This window comes from Jaculus jaculus, chromosome 1 (assembly GCF_020740685.1).
Source record: "Jaculus jaculus isolate mJacJac1 chromosome 1, mJacJac1.mat.Y.cur, whole genome shotgun sequence".
Lineage (NCBI taxonomy): Eukaryota > Metazoa > Chordata > Mammalia > Rodentia > Dipodidae > Jaculus > Jaculus jaculus.
This window is the reverse complement of record NC_059102.1, coordinates 285,040,737-285,066,632: the sequence shown is the minus strand read 5'-3', so window position 1 is coordinate 285,066,632 and position 25,896 is coordinate 285,040,737. Positions and strand designations below refer to the sequence as shown.

The 25,896-nt window shown below is 38.6% G+C and overlaps 1 protein-coding gene across 2 annotated transcripts in view; it reads left to right on the top strand.

Annotated features, from left to right (window-relative positions):
• The window catches only part of Ro60 (Ro60, Y RNA binding protein), a 28,412-nt gene extending 2,773 nt beyond the window's left edge, over positions 1–25,639 (top strand). The window contains exons 2-10 of one of the 2 annotated variants that reach the window (XM_045142994.1): positions 3,530–3,610; positions 5,006–5,603; positions 11,752–11,972; positions 12,939–13,085; positions 13,325–13,462; positions 18,020–18,136; positions 18,656–18,769; positions 19,357–19,503; positions 22,417–25,639. In XM_045142994.1, coding sequence (XP_044998929.1) covers positions 5,024–5,603; positions 11,752–11,972; positions 12,939–13,085; positions 13,325–13,462; positions 18,020–18,136; positions 18,656–18,769; positions 19,357–19,503; positions 22,417–22,569 — 1,617 coding nt within the window. In that variant the 5' untranslated portion in view covers positions 3,530–3,610; positions 5,006–5,023 and the 3' untranslated portion in view covers positions 22,570–25,639. The remainder of the gene's footprint in view (positions 1–3,529; positions 3,611–5,005; positions 5,604–11,751; positions 11,973–12,938; positions 13,086–13,324; positions 13,463–18,019; positions 18,137–18,655; positions 18,770–19,356; positions 19,504–22,416) is intronic. The other variant, XM_004659518.2, reaches the window with a different exon arrangement.
• Positions 25,640–25,896: the final 257 nt, after the last annotated feature.

Sequence of the window (25,896 nt, the reverse complement as noted above, 5' to 3'; positions counted from 1 at the left end):
GGGGGATGCTTAGTGGTTAAGGCACTTGCCTGTGAAGCCTAAGAACCTACGTTCAATTCTCCAGGACCCACGTAAGGCAGATGCACAAGGTGGCACATGTGTCTGGAGTTGGTTTGCAGTGACTGGAGGCTCTGACATGCCCATTCTCTCTCTCTCTCTCTCTCTTTCTCTCTCTCTCTCTCAAATAAATAAATAAATAAATAAAAATAAAAGAATTCCAGAAATCTTTTAAAAAACAATAAAAATAAAACAAAAGTAAGGAAAAACTAAACTGGCTTATTTCTCTTAAAATTTGCATTATAAGTAAGATTGTATGGTGGTTTATGAGGCACAATATTCAAGTTAATGGTTGAAAATTGTATGCTGGTAAATGAAAGTTTGCAAGGGTTTAGCATGTATGTTTGACTTTAAGCATGTTTTATTAGCTGTCTTAATGCTATTTGAGGTATTTCTCATTTAAAGGGAGTCTTGAGTGGTTTAGTCATTTATGTCACAGTGCTTTGATGCTCAGCTAGTGAGAAACATGAAAGACATCCAGAAGGATGAGGCTCTTTTCCTTTCTCATGCCCTTTCAGTTTTCCCTATCCTATGCTGCCTCAGTCTGGTTTACAGCTTTATATTGTTCCCTAAAATGTATCATCAGAGAAGCATATTAAAAGCTAAACAATTTATGCTAAAGAGCTAGTGAACAGTTGTATATTGGTGGCTGTCATTAATATACTCAAGGGTGAGTGTTCACTGGTAAAGCTGTGTATAAGTAACTATTTCTTGTGCCAAAGGACAAAATTGTAGCCAATGTTGAATATCTTAATTGTCTTTTATTTGCGATTCTAGAGTGGCACTATATTGTATAGAATAGAATGAAGAGTACCACTGGACAGCAACAAAACAGGGAGTAAGGTAAGGTAGGAAGGAACAAGAATAGAAGAAAAGATGCTGGTTAGCCTGAGATTGCGTTTTTAGAGAAGTTAAATTACAAGGGACTAACTTGTTTACTCAAGTGGGCTAGAATTTTCACTTCTCAGAACATTTGGTCTTTGGATAGATCTGTCTGCTCCCTTCAAGTTGTATGACATCTAGCATGATTGGCTACAGTTTGGTTTTGCCTGGTCTATTGAGGATTACTTCGAAGGCTCAGTATAAGACAGTGACATTTTTAGTGAAATTATAGTCATAGAACTGAACTTGGCACACATCTAGAATTCCAGCATGTGGGAAGCCAAGGTAAGAGGATTATGAGTTCCAGTCTAGCCTGGACTGAGAAGAAATAAGTTTTTGGTTTACTTACAGTCTAGTTTGTGAGGGTTCTATCTAGGGATGGCCTGTCTTTGGCATTCTTTATGTTTGGTGTTTATTCTGCTGCTCTTTTTCAAAGGATATGAGAATACCCTATATAAATATCCTGTAATATAAAAACTTAACTGAATTATTGTTCTCTTGTGACATTTTTACTCAGCTCTTATTACTTTCCTTTGTAACTTAATTATATTTTCTTCTTGATTGTATTTCCTGCATATAGTACATTTGTTATTTGATTGATTACAGAAATTATTATAAAGGATTGTTTGTAAATAAAATTCTCATCATACTTAGCTTTTATTTTCAAAATGAGTTACAGAAAAGAAAAATTAATCATACATAATTTTTAGGCATATGGTTTAAAAAAATCCATCTTAATGCTATTCAGTCTTTCTTAAATATTATTCCTTATTTAAAAACAATGTTCCATATGTAAAAAAAGAGATTTTAACATGATAAAAACCAATCCCAGCCCTTGGGAGGCAGAGGTAGGAGGATTGCCATGAGTTCCAGGCCACCCTGAGACTACATAGTGAATTCCAGCTCAGCATGAGCTAGAGTGAGACCCTACCTCAGAAAACAAACAAACAAAACCTGATCTTGCTCTCCAAGAAACCAATGAAGTAGATAGGCATGCTCATGATGAATACTGTAGGAAAAGAATGGTTAGGGTACATTTTGAGGTTGGAACTGGATCCTTTAAATTCTACCACTTGGACCTTGGAGAAGGTTCAAGTCAGTGTTACTCAGCTAACAAATGCAATGAGAAAACTTGAACAAACAGATGAAAGTGCCACCAGAGAGTCTTTTTGTGAAAAGCTAAGGAAGAGGCCAGAAATGCTAGATAATATTGTAAGATAAAAGTTTCTACTGGAGGGCTGGAGAGATGGCTTAGCAGTTAAGCGCTTGCCTGTGAAGCCTAAGAACCCGGGTTCGAGGCTCGGTTCCCCAGGTCCCACGTTAGCCAGATGCATAAGGGGGCGCACGCGTCTGGAGTTCGTTTGCAGTGGCTGGAAGCCCTGGCGCACCCATTCTCTCTCTCTCCCTCTATCTGTCTTTCTCTCTGTGTCTGTCGCTCTCAAATAAATAAATTTTTAAAAAAATGAACAAAAAAATGTTTCTACTGGAATTGCCAGTTTCAGTGTTAATTCTTAGATTTATATTGAAAGGTAAAGGCAGGGCTGAAGAGATGACTTAACGGTTAAGGTGCTTGCCTGCAAAACCTGAGGACCCAGGTTTGATTCTCCAGGTCCCACGTAAGCCAGATGCATATGGTGGCGCATGGATCTGGAGTTCGTTTGCAGTGGCTAGAGGCCCTGGCGTACACCCATTCGTTCTGTCTCTCTCTCTTTCTCTCCGTCTCTAAGAAATAAATAAAAAAAAAAATTTTAATTTTTTTCAAATGGGGCTAGAGGGATGCCTTAACGGTTAAGGCATTTGCCTACAAAGCCAAAGGACTGAGGTTTGATTCCCCAGGACCCGTGTTAGCCAGATACACAAGGAGGCACATGCATCTGGAGTTCCTTTGCAACAGCTGGAGAGGCCCTGGTGCACCCATTCATTCTCTCTTTCTCCCCAACCCCCTCCTATGTCAAATAAATAAATTAAAATAAAATATTTTAAAAAAGGAAAGGTAAAGGCAAATTAAATTGGAAATAAAATAGCTGGTTCCAAAGCACCAGGAATTTCAGCCTACACCCAGTCCTATAAGATCCTAATTACTAATAAATCATTATAAAACTGGTCGTGGTGGCACATGCCTTTAATCCCAGCACTTGGGAGGCAGTAATAGAGGAGTATTACCATGAGTTCAAGGCCACCCTGAGACTACATAGTGAATTCCAGGTCAGCCTGGACTAGAATGAAACTCTACCTCAAACAAACACTTGAGGCCTAGCCCTACCCAAAACCATAAGTAAATTTGGAATATTGATATTGATGTTTCAAACACAAATTCAAATCACTGTCTTTCTTAGTCACATGCAAAACATGAGACTCTCCACTCTCACATGCCCTTACCCCAATAACATAATCATTATATCTTGAGTCCTAGCTTTGCCCTATTCATAAGTAAACTTATACTACTGGAAGATGTACTTATAACTGTGGTTCCACCCTTAGGAACAGAAAAGGAATGTTGTTGGAAGAAAGCTAGTTCTAGCAGCTTTGAAGCTTAGGAGGAAAGTGAAAGTTATTGTTACTGGTAGCATAAGCTATAAATATTTCTCAGGTACCACGCCTGTGGCAAAAAGAGTGAGAACACCATGATTACCATTGGCATAACAGGAAAAGCATCACCTGGGAACTTGAAGTAAGTAATATGCTTAGGCCTCACCCCACACTTAATAAAAGAAACTCGGGCCAGGAAAAGCCTACTGATCTGTATTTTAAACAGTACTTCAAGCATATAGGCCAAGTGTGAGAACCACTGGCTTAGAAAAATCTTCGTTCTTTGAACAAGAGAAAGGCAAAGTAGACTGCAGGCGACAAAGCACTCAGACCAGGAGGAGAAAGAAAGAAGGAGGCAGAAGGTGTGTGAATCCTGAATAGATGACAAAAAATGTCTATACTTTTATAGGGAATAAGCTCTCAGAATCAGCTACTGCTGCTCCTTTCCTTCCCCCCCCCCCCCCCCCCCCCCCGCCTGAGCTTTAAAACTTTGTATTTAACCTTGGGAGCAATACATCCTACCCCAAAAATGTCACTCCTTAGTTCTTTGTGGTTATTGACTATAATCTAATTTGAAGTATTTTGGATTTCCCTAGATGATAAAAATATGAATGCATAATAAAATAATTTTAAAATGTATATATGGGCTGGAGAGATGGCTTAGTGGTTAAGCGCTTGCCTGTGAAGCCTAAGGACCCCGGTTCGAGGCTCAGTTCCCCAGGACCCACGTTAGCTAGATGCACAAGGGGACACATGCATCTGGAGTTTGTTTGCAGTGGCTGGAAGCCCTGGCGCGTCCATTCTCTCTTTCTCTCTGCCTGTTTCTCTGTCTGTCGCTCTCAAATAAATAAGAATAAACAAAAAAAAAAGTATATATTACTATAAATCATTACACCATATTCACATGTGGTTTTTTTTCTTCATTTTCTGCCTTTTCTAATTTTTCTTAAGGACATTTGTATTGACTTTGTGCTGAGAGAAAAAAAAAAAAAAAAACCTTGCTGAGCTTAGAGATATTTTTGTTGTTGTTCTTTTCAAGGCAGGGTCTCCTAGCCCAGGCTGACCTGGAACTCACTCTGTAGTCTCAAGGCGACCTTGAACTCATAGCAATCCTGATCCTCCTACCTCTGCCTCCCAAGTGCTGGGATTAAAGGCGTGTGCCACCACACTTGTCCTATTTTTATTTTTTATATTTGTTTATTCATTTATTTGAGAAAGAGAGAGAGACAAACAGACAGATTGAGAAATAGACACTGAGTATAGGATTACCAGAGCCTCTTGCCACTGTAAATGAATTCCAGATGCATATACCAATCTGTGCATCTGGCTTTATGTGAGTACTAGGGACTCAAACCCAGGCCATCAGGCTTTGCAAGCAAGAGCCTTTAACCTTTTGAGCCATCATCTCTTCAGCCCAAGAGATATTTTTAAAGTGATTTCATAATTTTTCAATAAGTGTGTATTGATTAATACTGTTTTCCCTTATATAATTATATTACAACCATCTGTTTATACTAACATTTTGCTTTTTTGATAGGTTTTCTAAAAGAAAAAGATGGAAGAATCTGTAAACCAAATGCAGCCTCTGAATGAGAAGCAAATAGTGAACTCTGAAGGTGGATATGTATGGCAAGTCACTGACATGAACCGGCTACACCGGTTCTTATGCTTTGGTTCCGAAGGTGGCACTTATTATATCAAGGAACAGAAGCTGGGCCTAGAAAATGCAGAAGCTTTAATTAGATTGATTGAAGATGGCAGAGGACATGAAGTGATCCAGGAAATAAAGTCGTTCAGTCAGGAAGGCAGAGCTGCCAAGCAAGAGCCTTTGCTCTTTGCGCTTGCAGTTTGTTCTCAGTGTTCCGATGTAAAAACCAAACAGGCAGCATTTAAAGCTGTTTCGGAAGTTTGCCGTATCCCCACACATCTCTTTACTTTCATTCAGTTTAAGAAGGATCTGAAAGAAAGTATGAAATGCGGTATGTGGGGTCGTGCTCTCCGGAAGGCAGTTGCGGACTGGTATAATGAAAAGGGTGGAATGGCCGTTGCTCTGGCAGTGACAAAATATAAACAGCGAAATGGCTGGTCTCACAAAGATCTTTTAAGACTGTCACATCTTAAACCTTCCAGTGAAGGTAAGTATAAGATTTTCCTAAAGGGTAGTAGGCAGAGATGATATCCAATAACAACAAATTTCCATTGGAGATTAACCTTTCTAGAATCGCCTTTTTCATTCACAAACATGTTGATGAATTAATCCCAAAATATCTAATGCCAACCTGAACTAATTGCCTGACACTAGCAATCTAAACATTAATATTTAATAATCGTGTGACAGATTTACAGATTAATGTTCTAAATCCTAAAATGTGACAACACTAACTCAAGCTCACTAGCAGATTATGGTCTGAATGCAGCAGGAACAAGATGAAATTTTAGTAAATACAGCTTCCTGGCCACAGGTGACAGGTAGCAAAGCTCTACTGGTCTAGCTTGCTATCTTTTCCTCCTTGACTTTCCAGACTATACGTTCCATGCACCTAAAGAGTACCTTAAATAGTGCTGAACTGAACAGTTAAGGCTGTTAATTATTGGAAAGTGTGTCTATGGAAAGAGATTTTTGAGAAGTTAGAAGTTGGTTGTATAGTGTTTCTGAGGAGAAAAGAAAATGTCATGGGCATTAATAATTTAAAAAGTGAGCTGCTACATAAGTGAACATGTTCAAAATTTTACATTTGCACTAGGTGTGGTGGCACATGCCTTTAATCCCAGCACTACATAGGCAGAGGATCACTGTGACTCCCAGGCCAGCCTAGGGCTACAGAGTGAGTTCCCAGGACAGCCTGGGGTACAATGAGACCCTACCATGAAAAACCAAAAAAGAGGGGGAAGGAGATGAAGTTTGTTTAGTGTTGTTGGGACTAAATGTAATCATGTATATTAAAATAGCACACATAGTTCCTGGCATGTAATAGAAATGCACTGTTTTCTTCCACTCCTTCCCCCACCAAGCTTAACATAATATATCTTTATGCATAGAATCTCTTCAGTAATCCCTGATTAACATTTTTGCAACAATGACTTTCAAGTGAAAGTTAATAAATTATTGCAGAGATTTATATGCACATAGTGTCTTGATTTGTTTATTAAAGATGATATATTTTTAAGTAGCTGAGTCAGCTGGGCTTAGTGGCATGTGCAACAGCACCTGGAAGGCCAAAGCAAGAGGAACAAGAGTTCTAGGCTAACGTGAGCTACATAATGAGTCCCCGTTTCAAATAAATTAGTAAATAATTGTTGAATAATGCAGAAAACTTATGATACAGAACTATGGGTTCTATACTTCAAAAGAAGCCACCAGATATGAGATATGATATATTATTCCAGGTTTTTCCTAAACATACATTGTGTTACTGAAAAAAACAAGTTTTACATATGTTCTTGACTTCTTTCCCTTTTTTTTCAGGCTATTAGAAATAATTCATATTTAATATTATAATGTACTATAATATGTTCAGTTATTATCTTGATGATTTTCAAGTAGTTCCCATCTTAGCAGTCTCTTCAAACAGTAAGGGAGAGAGTACAGATTCCTCACAGTTGAACAGACTCTTAAGATGTTTTTCCAATCTCTGCTACTAAGATGGTTGAAAATTTCTGTCTTGTGCTTTGTTTTTATATTTTTGAGACATTGCCCACCTTCTTATATGCTTGCTGATTATTTGTATCTTGTACATATGTGTGTTATATTATTGTATCATTGCCCTTTTATCTAGTTACTGCTTTTTTGGGGGGGAGGTTGTTTTTCGAGGTAGGGTCTCTGATCCAAGCTGACCTGGAATTAACTATGTAGTCTCAGGATGGCCTCAAACTCACTGTGATCCTCCTACCTCTGCCTCCCAAGTGCTAGGATTGAAGGTATGTGCCACCATGCCCAGCTCTGCTTTGTTTTAAATATATTTTATTTATTTATTTATTTGAGAAAGAAAGGAAGAAAATGGGCACTCCAAGGCCTACAGCCACTGCAAACTAACTCCAGAAGCATGTGTCACCTTGTGTATCTGGCTTACATGAGACCTGGAGACTTGAACCTGAGTCCTTAGGCTTCACAGTCATGCTCCTTAACCACTAAGGCATCTCTCTAGCCCCTGTTTCTTTTTTAATACTGATTATAGTCCTCATTCTTTAGTTTAAATACATACTGAGTATCTACTACATATGGATATTGATCTAAAAAGTTAGGATACATATTTATAGATATTAGTAATTTATCATCATATACAGTGAGTCTGTCCCTCATGATTTTGTTTTGTTCTTTTTTGCAGGGTGAGGGAGTTCTGATAACACTAACATTAGGGATTTTTCAATCCAATCAAAGTTGCTTATGTCTTCATAGGTATTTGTTTTGTGTTAGGTTTAGAAAGACACTTTCCACCTTAAAGTGACAAAAACGTTTATGTTTTTGTGCTTCAAGGTGTTTTTTTTTTGCTTTCACTTTTTAAATCTGGTCCAGTTTTGTTTGCTGAGATAGTATATGGCAGCATAGAGCAAGTGTAGAGTGCTAGAAGCACCACCTGTATTGACAGCTGTAGTTAAACAGATTAGTTTCCAAACCTAAGAACAGTTCTGGGCTTTCTTGATTTAGTCTGTAAAGTGGAGAATTTTAAAACTTCCTTAAACTTACTTCCACAATAAGATTCCATCTTAATTTTTCACGGCAGAAGCTTATGCTATGATCATGTTGATAGCAGTAGTCCTATGTTGCATATAGAAGATCCCTAGACTTCTGTGGTAAAAAGAAATTTAAACAAATTGTAAATATTTTAAAGTCATAAGACTTCATATAAAAATCTGTCTTCTGGTGACCATTGGCCGCTAGACATTGGTACCTGGGGAGTAACAAGGACATCACATCCTCTGACCCCAGTCTTCCCATCACCCTACAAAGCTTGTGTCCCCCCCCCCCCCCCCACCATAGCACATATCAGGTGAAGCAAGTTCTCCTAGGAAGGCCCTTGCATTCTGCAAACAGATTTCCCGTCAGGGGGAAGGAAGGTCTGTGTTCTCACTATGGCCTGGAAACTTCTTTTCCCATGGTCCTGCACATACTTCACTGAGTGGAAACATGTTCCCTCATGGAGGTGTGTGATTCCCAGGCAGAGGGACCTGTCTCCCCAGCCCTTCCCTGCATCCCCCATGCCTCTGGCCCAGCACTCATTTCCTCCTCACCTAACAGGTGGGAATGAACTTCAACCTGACAGAAGCTAAGGAGGATGTACAAACTGAGAGAGTGCTGAGTAGAGAGGATGGGGGCATGGCATGTGTCACCCACAGAAGCCATATGTGTTTGACCAGAGCCCTCATAGGGTTGAAGACAGCCTTTCTCACACCATTGCTCACCTGTGCAACCTGTGGGTTGTGGGAGCAGGGAAATTTAAAATGTGCAAGGATCTCCTAATCCTAGGCAAGGTTGAGGGGAATGCCAAGGGCTAAGTGGAAGCTAAGGGGACCCCCACCTGTCTTGTCTTTCTTTGTCATTCCTCCCTCTGTCTTGATTCCTCATTCTCTCAGGGTCAGACCAGCCTTCTCTCTTTACCTTCTTTGTCCTGCCTCCTCTCCCTCCCTGACTGCTTGGGCTGATGAAAAGGAACAGAGGAAGCTGGGCATTGGTGGCACAGCCTTTTATCCCAGCACTTGCGAGGCAGAGATATGAGCATCACTGAGTTCAAGGCCACCCTGAGACTCCATAATTCCAGGTCAGCCTGAGAGTGAAACCCTACCTCAAAAAAATAAATAAATAAATAAATGAGATAAAATAAGATGAAAAAGAAAGGAACAAAGGAGAGAGGAGGGAACAGGGGAAAAGGTTGTGTGGACAGGTTGAGGAGTGAATGAGGTCCGCTGCCCTGACAGGGGCTTTAGTAGATACCAGCAGGAAGAATTTGAGAGGAAATGTGAGGTACCTGCCCAGAGATCCTTGGGTTTCACAAGCACTCTGGGAGAAGAACCATGTCCAAAAGGATTGTAAGGGACACCAGTGGAGGTGTGATGAATATGTTGTATGACTTTCTATGGGATGTTAGTGCCAAACTTGGATAGGGTGGGGTGCTTTCTTCCACTGATACCTGGATCCAGAATCCTGGTCTTGAGTCCCCTTGGACTTCCCACTTCCACCCATGGAAATATAGTTCTTTTCTGGCCCTTTCCTCTGCCTGGTCTAGCAATTCTTGAAATAGCTATGACTTCCAAATGCTATCAGCCTACCCTTGAGCCATGTAGGCAAATATCCCCAGATCTAGGGCAAGAGAGCAGGGCTAGGCACCCCATGATATAATTATGGGCTCTAATTTCCATAGCAGCCCCTCCAGAACAGTCCTGCGACTGCACCCCAGCCCTAACCCTTTGTAGCTTTGTACACATTTTTAAACCTAGCAAAAGATGAGAATATTGTAAATATAAAAAGTTTAACTTAAAAAAAGTCTAAGCTAGACGTGGTGGCATACCCCTTTAATCCTAGCACTCTGGAGGCAGAGGTAGGAGGATCACCGTGATTTAAGGCCACCCTGAGACTACATAGTGAATTCCAGGTCAGCCTAGACTAGAGTGAAACCCTACCTCAAAAAACCAGAAAAGTAAAAAATAAGTCTGTATTCTGGGTGCTGGAGAAATGGTTCAGTGGTTAAGGTGCTTGCCTGCAAAGCTTAATGACCTCGGTTTGAATCCCCGTACCCACGTAAAGACAGATAAATGCACAAAGTCGCACATGTATCTGAAGTTTTTTGGTTTTTTTACAGCTGGCTAGAGACCCTGGCACACCTATTCTCCATCTCTGTCTCTCTTGTGTCTGTCTGTCTGTCTGTCTCACTCTCCTCGAAAATAAATAAATAATTTTTTAAAAACTATTCTGAGGCCATCATGGTGATTCATGCCTGTAATCCTAGCACCTGGGAAGCCAAGGTAGGATTGCCGTGAGTTTGAGGCCACCCTGAGACTACACAGTCAATTCCAGGTCAGCCTGGGCTAGAACGAGACCCTACCTTGAGAGAAAAAAAAATCTGTATTCTGCGTGTGTTTCTGCGTGTGTGTGCACACATGCATGTGTGTGTGCATACATGTGCCACTAGGATTGAACCTCATACTTCATACATGCTAGACATTTGCTGTATCTCTGAACTATACTCCAACCCTCTAAACTTCTTATTTTTAAACAAAGTCTCACTAAGTTGCCCGTGCTAGCCTTGAACTCATTCTGTAGCTCATGCAGGCTTTAGAGTACCTAGTACTACAAGGCCCTATAACACCAGGCGCAGCTCAAGACTTCTCTTGAAAATACTTTTTTTTTGCAACACTTAAGTCAATACATGGCCAAAACCTGTCAGTGCATACTCTGCAGTTCACCACAGTCCTAGTAGTTTTTATATCACCATGGCCACTTTTGTGTTTTAACATTCCTCCTCCCTCACACACTTGAATTGGATAAAGGGTTCCTTATCCTTTGTAGATCTGGAGGCTAAGAGGCAGAAAGATTAACCCAGATTTCCTCACCCCAAACCTCTTTCACTATTAGAAGAAATTGTAGAAGGAATGAACAAATTATTTTTTTAATTTTTATTTTATTTTTATTTGACAGAGAAAGGGAGAAAGAAAGAGAATGGGCACATGTCAGGGCCTCCAGCCACTACAAGCAAACTCCAGATGTGTGCGTCCCCTTGTGCATCTGGTTAACGTGGGTCCTGGGGAACCGAACCTAGGTCTTTTGGCTTTGCAGACAAACACCTTAACCACTAAGCCATCCTCCAACCCTGAACAAATTATTTTTAATAGCATTTTCCATAATTTGTTACTAACAATTTAAAAATCTACCTGTCTGCTTCTTCCCACCTCTTTTGCTCATTAATGCATATTTATCTAGATACATAGGACAATTGATCATGGTATTAATTGAAATAGATCTTATACTCTTGTGGATTGTTCTAAGATTGTAAACATGAAGTAGGCACTGTTACAAGTTTCAGGGGCTGGTGTCTCAAAAAAAGCTTTTGTAGTACAATTACTCAGGGTGTATAGATTTCCTTTTCATATTTAAACAGAAATAGTATAGTAAGTAAATTTAACTCATTTCAGTTGCTTAAATGTGTTTGTTACTACAGAAAATAGCATCCCACCTCAGGGAATTAAATCCTATCCATTTTGCTAAGCTGATCATGAGGCATTCTTGGAAAACACCTTCTATTTTTTTACTTGGTAATCCTACTTACCTTTTAATTCTTTATCTTGTTGAAGGACTTGCTATTGTGACTAAGTATATTACAAAGGGCTGGAAAGAAGTCCATGAACTATATAAAGAAAAAGCACTTTCTGTGGAGACTGAAAAATTATTAAAGTACCTGGAGGCTGTAGAGAAAGTAAAGCGCACAAAAGATGAGCTGGAAGTCATTCATCTAATAGAAGAACATAGATTAGTCAGGGAGCATCTGCTAACAAATCACCTACAGTCCAAAGAGGTAAGTTAATTCTCTTTTTTAAAATATTGTATTTATTTATTTGAGAGAGAGACAGAAAGAGAATGGGCACGCCAGGGCCTTCAGCCACTGCAGACAAACTCCAGACGCGTGTGCCATTTTATGCATCTAGCTTACGTGAGTCCTGGGGAATTGAACAGAAGTCCTTTGGCTTTGCAGACAAACACCTTAACCACTAAGCCATCTCTCCAGCCTGAGATAATTATTTTAAAAAGAAAAATCCCCCCAAAGAAGAGAGAGAATAGAATTAACAAAAATATATCTTGGAATTAATATTTAGTAAAAATGTTCGGTATGAACAAGATACCTGAATATAGTAGGTGTTTTATATTAGTTCCAGTAAAGAAAATATGCTGCCTAACAAATTTAAAAGTCTGCGTATTTTCTCCACAAAATGAACTTCACTATCTTAATCTAATATTTGGATTGATAATCCTTTGTTGCAGTTAAGGCATTTTTTTTTTTAATTAAAGAGGTTGCATTGTCAGCCTTCACATATCAGCTATACTACCTACTTTGCTGGGCAAGTTATTCTTTTTTAAAAAATAACCTTTATTTTAAAAACATACATAATTGCTGGGCATGGTGGTACACACCTTTAATCCCAGCACTTGGGAGGCAGAGGTAGGAGGATCATCATGAGGTAAGGCCACCCTGAGATCAAGGTCACCCTGAGACTGCAGAGTGAATTCCAGGTCAGCCTGGACTAGAGTGAAACCCTACCTCCAAAAACAAAAACAAAAAAAAAAGATTACCATCACCCTCCTCTTCTATATTAACATCTGCAAATTTTCATTCTGAAAATACTTTATACCCTAAGTGAAAGCCTTATGGAATTTATTCATTTATTTGCTCTTATTTGATGTAGCTATGTTACATTAATTCATTTCTCCTTATTATATTTCTACCTGTGCTAGTCTCCTTACATCCTTATATTTTTTCCTGTAGGTATGGAAGGCTTTGTTACAAGAAATGCCTCTTACTGCATTACTAAGGAATCTAGGAAAGATGACTGCTAATTCAGTACTTGAACCAGGAAATTCTGAAGTATCTTTAGTATGTGAAAAACTTTGCAATGAAAAATTATTAAAAAAGGTATATATTATCAATGGTTTTTGTTAGCTACTAGCAGAAAAAGTTGACTCTTAAATGTTGGAAATAAAGTCAACTGTTTTTAAGTGTTCTTTTGCTACTTGATTCTTAAATAGAGCATTAAAACATACTCTTTTTTTCTTTATAAATGTTTAATGCCTTCACTAACATAAAAATGAATACCCATAGTCACTATTTTTTACTTGAATTTTGCAGTTATTTTTTTTTTGTCTTGTTTCTAGGCTCGTGTACATCCATTTCATATTTTAATTGCATTAGAAACTTACAAAACAGGTCACGGACTCAGAGGTAAACTGAAGTGGAATCCTGATGAAGAAATTTTAAAAGCGTTGGATGCTGCTTTTTATAAAACATTTAAGGTAATGGTTTTATTATTGTTTTTTAAAAAGTGACTAAAGTAGGATCACTGAGTTTGAGGCCAGCCTGAAATTACATAGTGAATTCCAAGTCAGCCTGGGCTAGAGTAAGACCCTACTGTGGGGGAGGAGGGGGTGACTTCAGGTTAATACTTCTTTAGAAAAACACTTTAATAGCATTATTAATAGTCTACCCATTTTTAAGTTCCTATTCATTTGTTTTCCCTTGAATTGTATCCAGGTGGCTATATAATTAACCTTGTAAATTTTAGTAATGTATTTCTTTTTACCTTTGTGTTGCAGCTACTTTTACCCTAAGATCATTTTTATATTCTTTATAAATCATCCCCTGAAGATAAGAATGAGGTCCATTGTGTTAGTATGGAAAGTAGTAACGATTATACAAGGGAGAAAGCATAGAAAGATACAAATAGGAAAACAGTAAAAAAAAGAAAAAAAAAATTCAAACCGGGCATGGTGGCACACGCCTTTAATCCCAGCACTCGGGAGGCAGAGGTAGGAGGATCCCTGTGAGTTCAAGGCCACCCTGAGAATACATAGTGAATTCCAGGTCAGCCTGGACTAGAGTGAGACCCTACCTCAGAAAACCAGAAAAAAAAAAAAAATTCAAGGTAGGGTCTCCCTCTATCCTAGACTCATGTGGAACTCTCTCTTGTTACTCCAGGCTGGCCTCTAACTCACAGTAAGTGATCCTCCTACCTCTGTGCTGAGATTAAAGGCATGCACCACCATGCTTGGTAAGAAAACTCAATTATTGTCCTCAAGTGGTATGATCTTATATAGAGAGTACACTAAAGAATGTGTGTGCACACAGGGGCATACACACACCTATTAGAGTTAAGCACATTCAGCAAAGTTGAAGGATGTTAAATCAATACATTGAAAAAAACCATCAGTTAGACTGGGCATGATGGCATACTTAGCAAGACCCCATCTCCAAAAGCTAACATCAGAGGCTGTGGTGATGGCTCAGTAGGTAAAAGTACTTGTTGTGCAAGCCTGAGGAACTAAATTTGATCTCTAGCATCCACATAAAAAATTTGAGCATAGCCATGTGTACCTGTAATCCCAGCTCTGAGCTGGGATATAGACAGGAGGATACCTAGGACTCTGAGCTGCAAGTTCAGGGAGAGAATCTGTCTCAAGGAAATAAAATGAAAGATTGACATGGAAGGATGTGCAACACCTTTCTGTGGCCTGTGCACACATGGGCATCGGGCACATACTTGTGCATACACCACACATCTGAAGCACACTGTAGCAGACAGCTTCAGGTTCATTGAGATGAACTTCCAAACCAGGCACATTTATAGAAGAAGGGATATGTATTGAAGCTTACAGATCCAGGGGAAATTCCATAATAGCAGAAGAGGCTGGCCTGCTTTCGCAGGCCCAAGCAGAGAGGGTGGTTGGGGGCACAAGCAAAAAGCCACACAGCCAGCACACTTCAGGGACTCCTGGTGGAGCTAGGCACTTTGCATATCTTTAGATTGGAATTTCAAACCACCACCACACCTTAAGATCCACCCAGTGACATAGCCAGCCAGGTAGCTGCAGATCCAAACTACAAACTAATAAAACACTGAATATATTGGGGGTCATCTATGCAAACTACCACATTCCACCCCTGGCTCCCAATAGATTCAAAATTATCACATGCTGTAAATTGTATTCAGTCCAATTTCAAAGTTCCCCACAGGCTTGACCAACAAAGTCCCAAATCTCCTCTGAATTTTAAGATTATCTCTTAGGGGCTGGAGAGATAGCTTAGCAGTTAAGGTATTTGCCTACAAAGCCAAAGGATCCCAGTTCAATTCTCCAGAACCCGCATAAGCCAAATAAACAAGGGGGTGCATGCATTTGGACTTCCTTTACAATGGCTGGAGGCCCTGACATGCCCATTCTTTCCCTTTCTCTCTCATAAATAAATAAATAAAATATATTTTAAACAAAAAAAAAAGGAAAAGATTGTCTCTTAGCTTTCAACATATAAAGCCAGAGAGTAAACATTTTCAACTGGTATAAGGCATAACAAGGAGATACTGAAACAATATAAGTTCAACCACTTCAAGCAAAAATCAAACTTCTGTAGGTCAGGTCCAGTATAACCAGAGAATGACATTCTCCAGATTTTCCAATTCTGCCCTTCCAGCTGGGTAGAGTAGCCAGGGAACACTTCCATCTCAGGCCAGCAGTGCACACCATGGTAGCCCTTGCACAGTCCTGGTATATTCAAAACATCTCTCCATGCAAACAATGGTCCCATCTTCCAAAGGCTCTTCTGGCCTATTCATGAGGATCATCATGCCCTGCCTATATGCCACATCTCAGCAGCAGCTTCTGGAATGGCTTATATTTCACTCCATGCATTTTTCATGCTTTTGAAATCAATACCAGGTGTGCAAGACACCAATATATTCTTAATTCAGAGATGAAATAAATCATGACCTTGAAGAGCAGGTTCCTTCTCCAGTCAACTCTTTCCAAAAGAGTTTGCATTTCTATTACACTCTTTCCTCAGGCATCTTCTCCATTGTTTTAATGTAAAACAGTTGGGCTGTCTTCCTTTAGACTGCTAATGTGTTTGTCAGTAGTAGCTTCAGTAACCCAAAATTAGTCTTAGTACCTGTATTTTTAATTTGCTTGAGGTTTTCCAACTTTAAATCTTAAATCTCTCAGTCCAATATCTTCAGCCAAACATATCAGTCCATTACAAATTTAACCTTGACCAAACTGAAGGAGTGAGGAGGATTACAAATTCAAGTTCAGTGTCAGCATGGGGCAGGCTACATAGCATGACACTGTCTCAAAAATTAAAAAGTAAAGACCATCATAAGAGGAGGAAAAGATCATGACATCAAAATAAAAGAGAGACTTACTGAGATGGGGAGCGGATATGATGGAGAATGGAACTTCAAAGGTGAAAGTGAGGGGGAGGGTATTACTATGGGATATTTTTTATAATCATGGAAAATGTTAATAAAACTTGAGAAAAAAATAAAAATAAAAAAGTAAATATAATCAAATAAGGTGTATATGCACAGTAAAATATATTTACCCTTACAAAAGAATAAAATTTGTTATGTTAAAGCATGAGTAGACCTTGGGCTGGGCATGATGGCACACATCTTTAATCCCAGCACTTGTAAGGCAGAGGCAGGAGGATCATCATGAGTTCAAGGCCACCCCGAGATTACAGCATGAATTCAAAGTCAGCCTGAGCTAGAGTGAAACCCTACCTTGAAAACCCATCCCCCAAAAAAGAGTAGACCTTGCAAACATGTTAAGTGAAATAAGCTGTATGTATAATGTAAAAGGATAAATATTACAAGTCTATATTGGGTGATATGTCAAAAAGTCACTAATGGTCTGATGTGGTGGTGCACGCCTTTAATCACAGCACTTGGGAGGCAGAGGTAGGAAGATTGCCATGAGTTTGAGGCCACCCTGAGACTCTATAGTGAATTCCAGGTCAGCCTGGGCTAGAGTGAGAACCTACCTTAAAAAAACCAAAAAAAAAAAAAAAAAACAAGTCACTAATGGAAGTAGGAACTGTGGAGTTATATTACTTAATGGGAATAGTTTCTATATGGAATGATGAAATATTGGAAATAAAAGCAGTAGTTTTACAACATTCTGAATATGCTTTAAAGTACTGAATTTAATACTTAAAAATTGTTTCTCTCACCTCTTTCCTCTCTCAAATAAATAAAAAATAAAGGGAGTTAAGGGCTGGAGAGCTGTCTTAGCAGGTAAGGCATTTTTCTGCAAAGCCAAAGACCCCAGTTCAATTCCCAGGGCCTACATAAGCCAAATACACAAGGTGGCACATGTGTCTGGAGTTCGTTTGCAGTGACTGGAGGCCCTGGTGTGCCCATTCTCTCTGTGTCTCAAATAAATTAAGAATAAAATAAAATAGAAATGTTAAACAGAACCTGGGTGTAGTGGCACACACTTTTAATCTCAGCTCTTGGGAGGCACAGGTAGGATTGCTGTAGTTCAAGGCCACTCTGGGAATACATAGTGAATTCCAGTTAGCCTGGGCTAGACAGTGAGACCTTGTCTGTGGGGGAGGAGTTAAAACAGTAAATTTTGTTATTTATACCACAATAAAAACAATTCCTACAAATTCCTGTTTTATTTCAGCAATAAAAGATGTCTAAAAAAGAGGATCATGGGCTAGAGAGATGGCTTAGCAGTTAAGATGCTTGTCTGCAAAGCCTAACAGCCCAAGTTTAGTTCTCCAGTACGCACATAAACACAGACGTACAAGGTGGTACATGCATCCAGAGTCATTTGCAGTGGCTGGAGACCTAGTCTCTATGTATCCATCTGCTTCTCCCTCCCTCCCTCCCTCCCTCCCTCCCTCCCTCCCTCCCTCTCTCTCTCTCTCAAATAAAATACTTTTTAAATAAAATAGTCAGAAATTTTATTTCAAAAGATAAGGAAATAATATATTTTTTTTTTTTTTTAGAAATTTAGTCTACTTACAATGTCTGTGACTTCTTTTAATGATTGCTTGTTTTGTTTTCCTTTTAGACAGTGGAGCCAACTGGAAAGCGTTTCCTGCTAGCTGTTGATGTCAGTGCTTCTATGAACCAGAGAGTTCTGGGTAGCATACTCCATGCTAGTACAGTTGCTGCAGCAATGAGCATGGTGAGAATACCTGAAACAACTAGAGTTTCCACCCCTCTAAAAATGGGTAAAAGTAGCCATAGAGTTAAATAACAAGAAACTTATTTACTTATTTTTGTCATTTCAACTTAGGTATCATTTTACATGTAAAGATAAATTTGGGGCTGGAGAAATGGCTTAGCAGTTAAGCGCTTGCCTGTGAAGCCTAAGGACCCCGGTTCAAGGCTCGATTCCCCAGGACCCACGTTCCAGATGCATAAGGGGGCACATGCATCTGGAGTTCATTAGCAGTGGCTGGAGGCCCTGGCGTGCCCATTCTCTCTCACTCTCTCTCTGCCTCTTTCTCTATCTGTCACTTTCAAATAAACAAAAAAAATTTTTTAAAAAGATAAATTTGTATTCTTTAAACACAATAATAGGAGTTTAGAAACAAAATAAGCACTGTACTGTTTCTTTCAAAGATAGACTATAAACTTCAAGAGACTGTATGGATTTCTCTCCCCCAAGTCTGCTAAAAGTTACCACCATTGAATTTTTCAGGTGGTCACACGAACAGAAAAAGATTCTTCTGTAGTTGCTTTTTCAGATGAAATGGTGCCATTCCCTGTGACTGCAGAGATGACCTTACAGCAGGTTTTAATGGCTATGAATCAAGTAAGAAACTTTTAATTGTGTACTTAATATGTAATTTCATGGCATGCATAATATTAATTTGTAAGAAGAAATTATTTTGTATTCTCATAATAGGCACAAAACCAAAAATACTTAATGCAGGGGCCTGAGGAAATAGCTCAATGGGCAAAGTACTTTTGTTGCAATCATGAAGGCGTAAATTTGTACCTCCCACACCTGCATAAAAACATGCACACATGCCCAAGCATTGCCCATGCACGTGAACATACATATACACATTTTTTTAAATATACACACACACAGCCATAGGAAAGGCCTGTATATTAGCTCTAAAATGATACTATAAAAAATGGTACTTTTAAAGCCCAGTGTGGTGGCGCACGCCTTTAATCCCAGCACACAGGAGGCAGAAGTAGGAGGATCGCCATGAGTTTGAGGCCACCCTGAAGCTACATAGTAAATTCCAGATCAGCCTGGGCTAGAATGGGACCCTACCTCGAAAAACCAAAAAAAAAAAAAAAGGTTCTTTTGACTATTTATCTCAGACATCTCATTATGGATAAGGCAATTTTATTATATTGTTATTCATATTTATCTTTCTGAGTTAGATCCCAGCAGGTGGAACTGATTGCTCTCTTCCAATGATCTGGGCTCAGAAGACAAATACAGCTGCTGATGTCTTCATTGTATTCACCGACAATGAGACCTTTGCTGGAAATGTCCATCCTGCTGTTGCTCTGAGGGAATATCGAAAGGTGAGATAATTCTTCTGTAACTATTTTTCTCCATTCTCTTTCAGTTATGGACTTGAAATAATAAACTTGGTGACTATACAAATGCAGTTCATTTATTTAACCAATTCTAGAGCTAAATATTACTAAGATAATTCACTGCTAAAACTATTCTTTTTAATTTTTTTTTTTTTATGAGAGAGACAGGATGGGCATGCCAGGGCCTTTCCATTGCAAACTCTAGATGCATGTGCCACCATGTGCATCTGGTTTACAAGGGTCCTGGGGAATTGAAATTATTTTTTAGAGAGAATGAGAGAGAGGGGGAGAGCAATAGAATTGGTGCACCAGGGCCTCAGCTACTGCAGTTGAACTTCAGACGCTTGCACCACCTAGTGGGCATGTGCGACCTTCCGCTTGAAATTAGAAATTGAATTAGAATTCTGATGAATGCTTAATTTTGAGAACCACAGGTGAGAGATTAGTGTTTGGATTAAAGGTGGTCTGGATCTAACTTCTGAGTCTCTTCTGCTAATTATGGATCTGAAAAAATTATTTAATAATACATGTCATAGTAGGGATCTATGCTCTACCTTTTAGAATTGATATGACAATTATATTAGACCTGGGCATAATGGCTCATGCCTGTAATCCAAGAGGCTGAGCCAGGAAGATCCTGAGTGAGGCCAACCTCAGCTATATAGGGAGTTCAAGACCAGCCTGGGCTACTTATGTACTGATAAATAAATATAAATAAATGAAGTACTAAGGCTATAGTTCAGTTGGTAGAGTGCTTGGCTAGCGTGCATGAGGCCCTAGGTTTGATGCCAGCACTACATAAAACCAGGAAGATAGATCCAGGAAATTCAGACTCATCCTTGAGTACATAGCAACTTTAAGGTCAGCCTGGGCTACATGAAACTCTGTCTCAATAATAATAATAGGAAGCTGGGCGTGATGGTGCATGCCTTTAATCCCAGCACTCAGGAAGCAGAGGTAGGAGGATTGCTGTGAGTTTGAGGCCACCCTGAAACTACATAGTTAATTCCAGGTCAGCCTGAGCCAGAGCCAAACCCTACCTTAAAAACCAAATGATAATAATATTAATAATAGGTCTGGAGAGATGGCTTAGCGGTGAAGGCATTTGCCTTCAAAGCCTAAGGACCCATGTTTGACTCTCCAGAGCCCACTTAAGCCAGATGCGCAAAATGGCACGTGCATCTGGAGTTTGTTTGTAGTGGCTGGAGGCCCTGGCACACCCGTTCTCTTTCTATCTCTCAAATAAATAAATAAAATTTTAAAATAATAATTAATTCTAGGGGCTGCGAGGTGGGTCAGTATATAAGAGCACTTACTGTGCAAACATGAAGACCTTAGTTCAATCTCCAGCACCCACATAAGAAACTGCATGCAGTTCACATGACTATGGCCCCAGCACTGATAGGAGTGTTGCAGAGGCTCCCTGGTCAATTGGCCTAGCCAAAAAATAAGGGTCTCTGGGTTCAGTGATAGAGCCACAGAGTGGAAGGACTGTCCAGAGATACTGCCTCCCACCCACAATGACAAACTGCCACTCTCACATCTCATAACTGGCAATCTTAGGGGAAATACCAGCAATCTCACTGAGGAGGGCCCTCAGCAGAATGGGGGCAGGGAGGAGGGAGATGATGTATCCATACAACTTTCTACTTAATTTTTTTTTAAAAATTGAGGGGAAACCGTCTGTGGTGGCACACGCCTTTCAGCACTCAGGAGGCAGAGGTAGGAGGATCGCCATGAGTTCAAGGCCACCCTGAGACTACATAGTGAGTTGCAGGTCAGCCTGAGCTAGAGTGAGACCCTACCTTGGAAACAAAAAAAAAAAAGTGAGGGGAGGGACCTCCAGTTACATTAGATACATTGTTTAATAGGTTCATTGCGGTAGTGAACCTATTATTATTATTGTTATTATATTATTATTGTTGTTGTTGTTGTTTTTCTTAGAATTATTTAAACCCTAAATGTAGATGTAGAGAAAGTGGGAATGTAGCACAGTGGTAGAGACTTCAAGTTCTAGTGAGTTTCAGGCCAAACTAAGCTTCAGAAGCAAGATAGAATAAGGTTGATAATCTCGGAGAAATATTTCCCTATCTGTACTTGTACTCACAATCACAGTCACCAACACTTGATATGTTTGATAAAATGCTTGGCATCCCTGACAGATTTCATAGTTACAAAATGTATTCTGCAGCCCATAAAACAAGCAAAAATATAGGGTTGACTCAGTGGATAAAGCATTTGCTGCACAAGCATGAGTACCTAAGATTGAATCCCCAGAATCCAATCTAATTTGGACGCTGTAGCAGGTATCTGTAATCCCATTGCACTATGGCAAGATGTGAGGCAGAGATGGGCAAACACCTCAGAAGCTCACAGGTCAGCTTGGCTAATGCAGCAGTGCACAAGAGACCTGGCTTAAACAAAGTAGAAGCTGAGGTTGTCCTCTGACCTTCATACACTTACTGCAGTGTGCACGTGCACATGCGTACACACATGCCATAAAATAAAAATGAGTAAAAATATAAATTAAAAAAATTATTTCAGCCAGCCATGGTAGTGGACGTCTTTAATCCCAGCACTCAGAAGGCAGAGGTAGGAGGATTGCCATGAGTTCAAGGCTACCCTGGGACTACATGACTACATAGTGAGTTCCAGGTCAGCCTAGGCTAGAATGAGACCCTACCTCAAAAAACCAAAAAAAAAAAAAAAAAAAAAAATTAAAGTAGGATTTTTATTGTTTTATTTTGCATTCTCCTCTGACCCTTAAAAGATTGACAAAAAAAAAAAAGGCTTATAATAGAAGTCTGACAGGCTCTAAAATCTTAATTTTATAAGGGTTAGTTTTTCCTTACATACAACTTTTATATGTATTTACTTCTTCCTTTATTTTTCCTACAGAAACTGGATATTCCAGCTAAATTGCTTGTCTGTGGGATGACGTCAAATGGTTTCACCGTGGCAGACCCAGATGATAGGGGCATGTTGGATATGTGTGGCTTTGATACTGGAGCTTTGGATGTAATTCGCAATTTCACACTAGATGTGATTTAACATACGTACAGCATGATCTGAGAGTCCACTGCTACTAGGAGACCTCACTAGTCATACACCCCAACTTCCAAGCTCATCGCAGGCCAGTGAGACGGTGATCAGTGTGTGCACAATGAAAACATACATTTCCAAGAAAATAAAGGAAGGAAGGAAGGAAAGAAAGAAGAAAAAATGTGCTGAGCTGGAAATCATATGTACTAAGCTAGCTTACCTTCAAGATACTGTAACTGCCTCTATCTGATAGAGAACTTCTTGTTAATAGACACTATAAAATAATCACATTGCACTCTGGTGAACAATACATTTGTACTTAAAAGAGGTGAGATCCAAAAGTGAGTAATCCCACATCATGCCACTTGTTTGAAGAAGTGCTTACTGTTTTTTTAACTGTTTTCATTGGAAAAGGACAGCTTTGATATCTCCAAATACTCTGAAATGCACTAGACCAAGTAACTGTGATAGAAGATGAAACTCATGTGGTAAACTTTTATACCAAGGTAGTGAAAAAACAGACAGACATTTGATTAAATTTTGCAATTCCTTTCAGAGTTTTCTAAGATCATATAAATAACAGCTTTCTTATTCAATGAAAAAGATATTTTATTTCATGTGCTTCATTTGTAGTTGTGGAATTTGTTACCCTTTGACCAAAACATCATGGAAATCTAAAAGAAACTGTTAAGTTTGTATTTACTGAGAAATCTGATTTGTTTTCTTTCATTGTGTTTTGTTGCCATGAGTAGGGAATAACTTGACAGTGATGTCCTCTGAATAACAAATATACCATCATGTAATCACTATTTTCATACTCAGAAATGAAAATAAAATATTTCATAGATTTAAGCCCCCCATTCATAATCTTGAAAGCATAACAATTAAAATGTCATAACTAGTTTTTCCATGCTCTTAAAATAAGAATTCTGCTAATTACTTGTAACTTTTTTTTTATATCTTTTTTAATTATGAATGTGTCAGTAGCCTCCTACATCTTTGTCCATTATTCGTTTTGTGGGAAACCATTTCTTTTCCTTTTCTTTTGGTTTTTGAGGTAGGATCTCAGTTCTATTCCAGACTGACCTGAAATTCACTTTGTAGTCAGGCTGGCCTCTTAACTCATAGTGATCCTCGTACCTCTGCCTCCCAAGTGTTGGGATTAAATGCATGCACCGCCATGCCCAGCCCATTCTTTTTCATAGGGCAAAGAAGTAATAAAGCAAGATATATCCTGCAGGTTTAAAGGAATTTTAGAGTAGCTTACTAACCAGTGTGTAGGAAATATTTTAAAATATTTTCGGTGTATTAAACTTCCTCTTCATTATACTAATATACATTATTTTTTTGAACAATTATCCTGTCTTCCATTGGGAGGGTTAGCATGGAAGCAGTCTATTGAAACACTCTTACCTTTTTCTCATAATTTTATGATGCTATCTAAGGTAGTTATGTATAAAATAATTTTTATGCACTGTAATTGAGTTTTAGTGAGTGCTTGTAAATCCATTCTCACTGTTACATGTAAAACCAAGTACTAGAAATTTAAGTTACAACCTTGTGCTTGGGGAGTTAGAGGTTTTATATTTGGGGGGAAAGACAGGCTTTGGTAGTGTAAGGATTTGTGTACATAGTTTCCTCTGTTTTTTGGAAAATATAGGCTCTGGGAATAAGAAAATATTCCTTTCAGGTGTATTTGACATGTTGATGCTGCTTTGATTTATAGCCATTCCTTCAAGGCAACTGGTAACATTTTTAAATGTTATTTACCTAAGATACTTTTGGCCAGTAAACTACTAGCATTTCCCACTCTAATTATGCATTACTTCAGTGTTACTCTGATTTTAACCCTTGGTCGAGTGTTGAATTGAGCATCTTAGCTGCAGTAGATACACCAAAATTTCATGGTTGAATTGAATTTAAAGTTAAAGAACCTAAATATTATATGGGAGCTACTGAATTCTCTAAACCCAGGATCTTCTGAAAATAAAGATTGTAACATGAGCTAACATTTTATTACGTATGGAAATGTTAAATAGAATATAACATAAAAGTTTACTTCTTTCAGTTGTATACTATTTTGATAGTGCTTTTAGAAAAACAATATTTCAAAGAGCTAATATTCAATCTGTCATGTGGGAATCAGATTAAAGATGACCTTTTCTGAAGGCATTAGGTAAATCTAATAAGATAGAGTTTAAGAAGGAGGGAAAGGCCACCACATTAAGTTGATTTTCTCTTCAAATCACTGAGCTGCCGAGCTAAAGGAAGCCCTAGATACCCAAGGTCCAAGACAGTGTGATTCTGGAGCACTATGGCCTATGGAATGTTAATCTCTTTGCTTATATTCCAATGTCTACTTTCTTAGTACATGAGGACACTGACTCAGAAGAGGTAAAGTAGACAGACTCCTGGAAGCCGTTTACCTTAGTTAGATAATAGGAAATAATGTTTGTACACATGATTGCTTTAGGAGACTATAGCCTTTATGATTTTGTAGTTCATAATACTTCTCAGCACAGTTACATTTTCATAGCCCATGTTACTGTATTATAATACGGCCCTATGGGGGAAAAAAATACAGACTTTACCTCATTAGTAGAGTGCACCCAAGTGGTAAACAAGTTTTTGAAACTGTTTTTATGGTTACTGTTAATATTTAGGAAAATTTGTTGTTAAAAACAATGCTAAGGAAAATAAACTATATTTCCTAGATAATAAGTAAATCCAGGGTTTATATTTAATTAAGAAAACATTAATGCTACAATCTCACCCTTTATAGTTGATAATTTCTGAGAAATTACATTTATTAAAAGTTTATAACTAACTGTTTTATGAGAATGTTAGGCAATATGCTAGTGAGTGGAATTTAGTCCTACCCTTTGGAACTTCTGTAGCTTTACTTAATGTGCTGTAATATTGAAGATAACCAATTTAACTTTCATGATTCAATGTTGGTGTCTTGAATAGACAGTTTAATATTTACAAATAATTAAACTTAGGAAACAGGACTTGTAATACAAAACAAAACCTTTTTAATTAAAATTATTTTGGTTAATAAAATATGAGACTAGTTTAATCTACCTGATTTTCTTTTAATATTCTTACATACAGTGTGAAACTAGAAATTTTCAATTAAGGCATTGATGGAAAAGTCACTATTCTCTCATAAAAGAGAAAGAAGAAATATACTTCCACTCAAGATCTTTTTGGAAAGGCACAAAAACTCATACTCTAAATAACAGCATACAGTTATTAACTAGCATTGGCTCATTAATCATCTAAAATAGCCAGTATTAATAATAATTGGCAAAATACCATTTGGCAGGATTCTTT